The 8,992-nt window shown below is 41.6% G+C and overlaps 3 protein-coding genes across 3 annotated transcripts in view; 2 read left to right on the top strand and 1 right to left on the bottom strand. All coding sequences in view use genetic code 11, as the record gives it.

The window, feature by feature from the left end:
- Nucleotides 1-42: 42 nt before the first annotated feature.
- On the top strand, nucleotides 43-414 carry EGR_02074 (Tubulin beta-4 chain; the record flags this gene model as incomplete). Its single annotated transcript, XM_024491323.1, has 1 exon — nucleotides 43-414. The coding sequence occupies one exon, from the start codon at nucleotides 43-45 to the stop codon at nucleotides 412-414; it is 372 nt and encodes a 123-aa protein (XP_024354176.1).
- A 1,652-nt stretch (nucleotides 415-2,066) lies between these two features.
- On the bottom strand, nucleotides 2,067-6,879 carry EGR_02073 (hypothetical protein; the record flags this gene model as incomplete). The annotated part of the gene is made up of 11 exons (XM_024491322.1): nucleotides 2,067-2,162; nucleotides 2,279-2,418; nucleotides 2,494-2,555; nucleotides 3,466-3,668; nucleotides 4,162-4,221; nucleotides 4,287-4,557; nucleotides 5,437-5,841; nucleotides 5,882-6,222; nucleotides 6,271-6,403; nucleotides 6,614-6,759; nucleotides 6,799-6,879. The coding sequence occupies 11 exons, from the start codon at nucleotides 6,877-6,879 to the stop codon at nucleotides 2,067-2,069; spliced, it is 1,938 nt and encodes a 645-aa protein (XP_024354175.1).
- A 712-nt stretch (nucleotides 6,880-7,591) lies between these two features.
- Nucleotides 7,592-8,992, top strand: part of EGR_02072 (hypothetical protein) — a gene marked incomplete at both ends in the record, with an annotated part of 3,390 nt that continues 1,989 nt past the window's right edge. The window contains one exon of the mRNA XM_024491321.1: nucleotides 7,592-7,721. Within this exon, the coding sequence (XP_024354174.1) occupies nucleotides 7,592-7,721 (130 nt within the window). The remainder of the gene's footprint in view (nucleotides 7,722-8,992) is intronic.

Genomic DNA, 8,992 nt, shown 5'->3' with positions numbered 1-8,992 from the left:
CATGGACGCTACCTAACTGTTGCTGCAATCTTCCGTGGTCGGATGTCAATGAAGGAGGTCGATGAACAAATGCTGAATGTACAAAACAAAAATTCAAGCTATTTTGTTGAGTGGATACCAAACAATGTCAAAACCGCTGTCTGTGACATCCCACCTCGTGGTCTGAAAATGGCCGCAACTTTTATTGGCAATAGTACGGCCATACAGGAACTTTTCAGGCGTATAAGTGAGCAATTCACTGCTATGTTTCGTCGTAAAGCATTTTTGCATTGGTATACGGGCGAGGGTATGGATGAGATGGAGTTTACTGAGGCCGAGTCAAACATGAATGATTTAGTGAGCGAGTATCAACAATATCAGGAGGCTACTGCGGAGGAAGAGGGGGAATTTGATGAAGAAGAGGAAGAAGCATAACAATAATCATGCGCATCCCCCTTACTTATACCCATCTAAAAGTGCCCAATCACTTGTATACCGCACTCTTGCACTTCAGTTCATTTTGTCGCTAAAATGGTTTCTTTCCAATGGTGTATTCCTAATCGCCTATATTCTTATCTTTTAAGTAAATAACGGTCAATTTGCAATATTTTTGAACTTCTAAATGAGTCAACATCGGATTGTCCTTTAACGTTATCATGGATTACCGTTACGCTCCATAGCATGCTCAGCTCGTGACGCCATTAACGTCACTTCTTTTGTTAGCGTAAATCAAGACACACGTATTTCCCATTCAATTTGAAGTTTTCTTATATAGTCTCGAATCAGTGAATCGTCCTTAGGTCTGTCGACATCGGGGCTTCAGTAGCAGGATACAAGATTTCTTCAAACATTAGGTTGAAGCAGTGTCATGGATTTCCCCAGACAAACAATCTACCATCCGATATGCATTGTTTTTGCACTACTCAACTTATATTCTTTCACCAAACAAACAAAGCATTTGATGCATTCATGAATCAAAGTTGTCACATAAATTTTGAGGCCAAGGTTTCTTGGGTAGAAACTATCGAGTAGACAAAGTTTTACGCCTTGTATCAGATCCAAGCAGTTGAGTGTTAAAGGAACTAACTGTTGAGATCTTACACAAATTTGCATGGTCCAAAGACCAGAGACTTGTCTTTGCATCATCATCAGGCGGAGAGCGCTTTTGATAAATTTTTTATTTTTATAAAATGGTGAAACTGTATCCAGCATCAAATGTAGTTGTGCGACTCAGCACTCCATTTGAGCGTATTCCTCGATTAATACGTCGATAGAAGTAATCCTCTAAAATACAAACACCGTTGCACGCACACTTAAGATTACCATTTTATAAATGCACAGACACAGTGCAGCTAAAGCTTAGACCAAAGGCAGCGTGTCGCCACGAGCTCACCCAGGATGCCATTCGCAGGGCGTAAGAACACCTACCTAAACTTACCTAACGAAGTCCATCGCGCAAGATGCACTTTCAACCTCATTCCAGCTTAAGCACTCCTTTATCTTTCATTAAACCTTTTCCAACTGCTAGTATGAGTCGGTTTTAACAGTGAAACTAAGAGGCCAAGAAGCTTTACTCATTCCGCTTGTGACCGAATCTGTCCTCGCTAATGCAGGACGCGACTCAGCAATCCTCACACTGTGGAACCCAAAATTTGGATAGCTGTCAACCCGCTGAGGTACTTTCATCGGCTTTCTCCTTAACCGCCTACGAATGATGTCTTCCCTCTAGGAAACTTTTCCCAGAATATCCAATCGAGGCGTTTGGCTATGGGTTCTAGCATTTGCATTGCATACGGCGAAAGACGTCGCTCAGTCAACACTACAGCATCCAAGTTAACCTGGAGATACTGCAAGACATTCAAGATTGGAAATAATTTTACAGCCATACAGAAGATCCGAAGGTTCAAATGAAAAGGAGAGGGGAGGGATGGAAGCACATCACCAGAAAGGACATCGAATCGTGGAAGATTGAAAATGTCCAACGGCCAAAAGGTCCGGCCAAAGGACCAATTAAATCCAAAATGGTATTTTACAATAGTAGAAAGATTCAAAGTTGATAAAAGTGGAAACGAACGTAGTGCAACATACTAAATGGGGTTTTTTGAATTTGAAGCATTCGCTGGTTGAACCCGGTTGCCAGTCAACTCGTTGATAATGCGAGTCATATGAGTGTACTGTTGAATCTAAAAAAGGCGACATTCGCATAATCCTCCAGAAATGCAAAGGAAATCCTTAACTAGGCTATTATCTCGACCACTAATAGCAGTAACACAGGCCGTGTGGTTGTCAACAGACATACCTCGGCATCCTTTTGCTGAATGATTTGCTTTGCCTCATCCAACTGTTTTCTAAAGTTGTCGATAGTCGCGTCCATAGTTCTGTTCTGCTCACGCATGCTCGTCAGCCTGTTCTGCAGGCTCTCCTTGGCCGACTGCAAACCTTCAAGGGAAAAAGAGAAACCCGAGCATGAGGTGTAAGACATTTGAAGTAGGATTCGATTAGGAAGACACATACTCTCATACTCCTTTTGTTTGGAGGACAACTCAGAAGAAAGACGCCCATTCTCGCTTTCAAGGCTACAAAAAAATGGACGCTGAATTTATTACAAAATAGAGCGTAATGTACCTCACACATTCAATTCAAATTTCGGTACAAGCGTGCTTACGGAAAAGAATAATTTTCACAAAAAAAGAGTGCAAATTACACACAAGCACACATAACAAAGATGGACAGACTTGGTGAAGGGTCATGGAAACGCAAACAAACAAGCCTGTACACCAAACACAAAAGTGATCATCACGAAGCCCAACAAAACCAATAAACAAGTGTGGGGAAACTTATGCTAATTTTTTTTTCTAATCGAGTTGGTGCCCTAGGCGAGCGAGCGCCCTTATGAGCGTATGGGCGGCTTAAAAGCGCATATCATTCAGATTAGAAAATTCGCGCATTTATAGGCAAGCATCAATTGCAATAAATTTCCTATGACAAATTTAACGATCCCCTTTCCAATCAGTTCTTACATTCCTTTTCCTTAGTTACAGTCATTCTTTCCTGAGTAACTTTCAAAATGATGGATTAGCAAATCGGTTTCAAAACTTGGAGAATGGAATATTCACAGCCTAATTATGTGAATCTTTTTGAAAAAAATAGTTTAACAGTGAGTCCACGAATCCGCCAAACTAGCTAATCCTTAAGCTACTTCCAGACAGGCTTTCTAATTTATAAATATCTCCACTGTTCAATCAAATTCCTGGCCTTCCCAACAAATGAGTTAGTACAATTTACATAACAAGGGAAATTTTTGAGTCGCAATAACCAGCAACAAAGGGCATTGATGTGTAATTTGAAATTAAAGTGTTTACTTATATCAATAAGTAGCATTGACTCCACCCTATTTGGAAGAATCATTATGCCGATTTGAAATAAATAACGCTGTTAACGACAAGGCATGGCAATGTGCCCAGATAACGCTGAAGGGGAACACACCGAGAGATTTGATCCCGTTGAGCTTCTAAGGAGGCGCGGTGGGACTCGACGTTGGCGAGGGCGACGGTTTGAAGATGCAGCAGCCGCACGACCTCCGCCTCAGCGGTGATAGCGCGCGATCGAAAGTGTTCCGCCAGAGCGTCTGACGTGCGTAGCGCCTCGCGTTTTGCCGCCACCTCCGCTTCCAACACCGCCTCTTGCGACTGGTCCAGTGAAAGGGAAAGTAAAAAAGATGGATCAAATGATCCTCTCAAATCCTGATCGGATGGGCAGCTGGTGAATTAATCAGAATGATCTTCAAGAACTACTACCCTTTTGCAAGAGGAAGACGATTTAGAATATCAACAATTCATAAAGCACATTAGATCGCTTTTTGTGTGAAGGGAATAGCCCAGCCCTACTTGTATAAATACTCACCGACGTTTAATTATTGCATATTAAATTCTAATCACAAAGAAAGAATTGGTCAAATGTGGACAGACAGAGGAGTAACAGAAAATTCATCATTTTTGTTCGCTTCTCTAAAAAATGGGTCTTCCGGCACCCTCACACATACTGTACATACATGCAATTCAACATAACATATTATTTACGTAAAATAGGCCTGCAAAATCACTTTCGAGTTACACGATGATACAAAGATAAATCCGTCCACGAAGTCAAATCACAAACGGCAATATGCTTAGATTAAGTTACCTGGAGAACTTCAATCTTTTGCTGACAAATCGTCATGGCTTCTGATCCGGCAATGCTCGCCTACAAAGGAGAGAAGAAAAGGGAGGTAGGACCAATGCATATGCAAGGGGGAAAGGGAGACTCACAAATGACAGAGAGGTATTATCCAGTGCCGCACAGAGCCTGTTCAGCGTGGCTTCAGAGTGGTGGCGAGAGGTGCCAGACGAGCAGGTAGTTTTGTCCTGCCGACTGGTAGGAAAGCGCGATTGCGTAGCGGCTATCCACTCAGAAATGAAGGCCACGTGACCGGTGGGTTCGGACTCTTTCTCTTTCGTGGCTAGCAATAGCCGTGATGTTACATAATCCTCAATCGACCTACACCCCGGTGGTATGAGGCTGTTCAGGGTGGACAGAAATCTAATGGGAGCACAAAATGGGAAAAGGAACATCAGCGGCGATGGTATCTACCAATGGTATGAGATATTGAAACTCGAGACAATAACCAACATTCGGAAGGGGAAGTGGAAGAAATGCTGCAGAAAAAAGTACCCATTAAAAGTGGTCAATGATTTGCATAAATTGCTTAGGTACAGAGGCCTAAAACAGTAAAAATAGTTACTTGAAAGGATAAAAAGTGGCCCTTAGTGGCAAATCCGAAGATGATCGAAAAAGAGGAGGAAATGATCCATTTCAACAACAGATGACATGTCGGCACAATGGTCCCCAACATGCAGCAGAAATTGGTGACAGAATAGTGAGTCAGCACCACGAATCTCGAGTCAATTCAATGGGTAAACTAACAGTGAAGTACGTTTAAAACTATCACGCTAAACTTCTGAATATTTGCAAAACACTAATAACTTCCTTCAAGTAAACGGCTTAAGTGAAATTCTGCCCCAACATCCTGTCATTTATAGCGGGATGAATTGTGACCTTACCAAAAAAAGAACTTCAATTTTCGGCTGAAGTGACCATCGCGATGATCACCAGATTAGCATTGTGAATAAGTGAGTTATGGGACAAGGCCGAAATAGCTGCGCATATATCAATGGTTCGTTTTAACTAGGCAAACCGCCGAATTTAAGCTCTATTTGCGAGTTTAATGAAGTGATATTTTACGAAATTACCTACAAATTGACTTCGAGGTTTGTTGAGACGTTTGCAAAGTTCCTTAGCGTCACGTTCAAAATGAATACTAAATCAGTTCTCTCCTTGTTCCAACTTATTTAATAGCTTAATAATTGCAAAAAAACAAGAAACAGTCAAATAAGAACGAAACACATTTGAGAAACATACGAAGAAACTGAGAAATTCTGCAAACTGAGGGCGATTCTCATGAGACGAAGGACAACGGCCCGGGAGGAGAAGGCCCCTTCACAGCTACCATCACCAGTTCCAACAACAAAAACGAGTGCCAGCATATTCGCGAGGTGTGGCGTCTCTAGACCCCGCTGCAGTGCATCACCACAGCGCCGCAAGTGGCGTATTACTGAGCCACCCTCACTACAAATTCCCTTGCCGTCCCTCTCTTCAGTGAGGCTCAGGTCCGCCATCTGCGGTGTGCAATCGATTCGCGTCTCATCGGGATCCATGTTATCCTGCGACTTCTCCGAGGTGGAGGCAAGCGAGGCGGCAGAGAGAAAGTCCGTGCAAGTGAGGAGGAGATCCAACGCGTCCACGGTGACTAGAATTACAGCCATCCTTCCGCAGTAAATAAAACAGTCAACTATCGTTCTCTTACATTTCATTATTTTTTATGGTTCCAATGTCTCCATTGTTGGTAGAGCTTAGAATAGTCAGTAGGGTGCTGTTTTCGAGGTTTTGGAGGGCTAAAGACCGAGCGGTGTATCCCAGGTTAGCGATATGACCAGCGGATATGTCAACCGATGCGGGGTCGAATGAGCAGCAAATTTCTGAAAGTTTTTGGACAATTAGAGAGGCGCAGTGCATGATCACGCGCTGTCTATAGGCTGCCTCGATGGAGCTCCCATTTTCAAGTCGAAGTGAGAGGGCTTGAGTAACAAGAGTGAGAAGTTGAAGTAGTGTAGTGTTGTAGTCAGCATCAGAGATATCCTTTGAAAACTAAGGTGAAAGTCGAGATTGAAATACAGAGTAGGAATGCAAACAAACCGATGATTCCAGATTGTAAATGAAGGCGGCCGTAGAAGCGGAGAGAAGATGATCTGTGGGCTGCATAAGGTGGTTGCTAATCCCAGTAAAGATGGCATTAGTTCCTTCAGGCTTGTCCCAATGAAAGATTAGGCTTCGCAAGCAAGCACAAAGTTCCGCACTGTTTTTAAGTAGGCACGTCAGAAAACCTAACATCTAATGGTGGCTTATGAAAACTCAAACGTAATGTGTACTTTGTGAATGAGTTTTGCGTTTCTTGACACGAGTTGCTTAGCAGTCTCAATCATAACATGCTTAAGTTTCGGATGCCTAAGACGGTAAAAACAAGCTAAATGAGACTTACGAATTGATCAAGGAGAAGGAAGTAGAATTAGCACAAAAGTCAATGAGAATATCGCCCGCATACAAGCTTTCCAGAGAGGCATTACCACTTAGAAAAATGTTGAAAAGGACTTGAAGTGATGCGTGAGCATTCCGACTATCGAAAAACTATGATAAGACGAAATATTTTTAAAATTTAGAACGCACCTTATCCTTAGTTCCCCACAAGTGAAAAATGATAGTCATAGAAAGGACAGTTTCCATCTGCGTAGAGGACTCAGAATTCATTATGCGGAGAAGTAGCTTCCGCAGCAAATCAAAGTCATCCTTTTCTATTAAAAAAGTCTAGAAACCACATACCCTATTTTGCAGTACTTTGTGAATTACGGAGTGTTTTTGAGATATATTTGCAAGAATGCCCAAAGCAAATTCAACCTTTTCCTTATTGTAGGGAGCCTTTAGTATCGATAGCACCTGCCTGACGCCACAAACGAAAATATCATCCCCACATTCCAAGGGCATATAATTAATTTCGAAAGTACATTTATAAAATGCTGCTAACGCCTATACATGGAAATATCAAAACCTAAAAGGAGGCAACCTCGAGAAAAATTTTTTCCTCAGACCAATTAAAGATTCCGTGAAGAATCGGCTTAAGTATTAAAAACTTCGCAAGTAGGACATATCGGCTTAACATATCGTCCGCTGAAAAACTCGAAGACGATTTTAAAGAACTTACCATAATTTAAAATGACTTTAAGCGCAATAGATCTCAGTTGCAAGCCACTTGGTGAGCATAAAGCAAACGAGAAAAAAGCATTTAGTCGGTCCAATGTGTCTGGTTCCAAGGAAGTAATTTTCTCGAGCTTGTCCATAATTTCCTAGATGTGCTAATTAGGTAAAACCATGCAGGCAATTTACTTCCATTGAACACACAAACGTGTCAACTGATTCATTTTGGCGATATTTGTCGAAAGCATCCAGGATCAAATTTACCGTCATGCCTCAATCCTCTTGTACGAGTGTAACCCGAGAGCACCGCACCGGGGACAAGTTCAAAACGCCAACGTCAAAGTTGCCACTCCAACGAAAAAGACGTGTTTTCAAACGATATAACAATGAAAATAAAGGTAATTAGTGTTGCTTAGCAGTTGCCAGTTAATTTTGGTGTTTGGACTTTTATCTTATGCGTAGCTGGCGATATCTAGAAGAAAACTGGATGTTCTGGTAAATTTACGATTGAAAAAGTTTGACTTCTTTTATAAAGCATCTCACTTTATGAAAACACCATTTCCTTACGTTATATAAAGAAAGTGTGCAATTGAACTATTAGGCTGCAGGTCTGCCGCTAGGATTAGGATTCCGGTACCCACGTGCATATGATCGACTTTGTGGGAAATTGTATTGACATTTTATTGCTTTGCTGCAATTACTTCAAACTATGCTAAACAATTCTAGCAGATATTGTGAGTCGTTAGTACGTAGACCATGCCTTGATAACTTTTCAACTCTTAGAATGATTGCGGATAGCTTATGTAGCTTCCCGGGACTCCCTGAAGACGAAAGAAGACAAAGTACTCGGGCAGAATATATATTCAGCATGGAGAAGGTGTCCGGGCTATTGGCACGGCCCAAAAAGCCAGCCCACCCAGCGAGGCACATGGGGGCTAATTCAAAGTACAAAGGTGGCACCTCACCAGAACCGAGGGATAAACCACTATCGTATTACACTAACATCGCAATACGAGAGTGGTCAATTTAGAAATCCAGACTTTCCAAAACCCGTACTCATCCAAGTTGGCGTCGACTAAAAAGCACACCGTTATCAAATCAACCAATTGTTCTGAAGGCCCTAAAGGCCGAAGCGGAAAAACTAAATGGGGAACGTGTCGCAACGAATTAGCTGTACCAAAGACAGTTTTTTATATATCACCATAGCATAGGCGCTGCAATATCAGGTTAATTATTTGCAGATGTTTTAGATACGAACGAATTTATAGTAAATTTCGTCTGAAAAGACTAAGGCTAACTATATTTGTCATGACAATACAGATTGAAGCTGCTTTAATTGCCCAAGTTTTGACATGTTTTAAAAATACTGCACCTAGTAGAGATACGTGGCATAGTTCTATCACTTTAATAAGTTGCTGATTTTATAAAAGAATAGAACATTTTGTGTTATATTAACAGCCTCGGGCCTTAAAATTCAAACGTTATGACATATGAAACCCTTATTTTGACCGCGCAGTACTTAATGCGTGGTAGAGTTAACATTAGATTGAGGATTTTGTTTCCTTTAACTCGTTGCAGAGCGTTAGAAATCTCATGTTAGTAAGCTTAGCAAATCTAAATAGTAGACGCTTAAGGTATAGTTCACTTGCTGTGTAGCGTCCCGAGACTT

This window comes from Echinococcus granulosus (genome assembly GCF_000524195.1).
Source record: "Echinococcus granulosus chromosome Unknown EG_S00009, whole genome shotgun sequence".
Lineage (NCBI taxonomy): Eukaryota > Metazoa > Platyhelminthes > Cestoda > Cyclophyllidea > Taeniidae > Echinococcus > Echinococcus granulosus.
The sequence above is the reverse complement of the archived record's forward strand: the minus strand, read 5'-3'. Positions and strand labels throughout refer to the sequence as shown.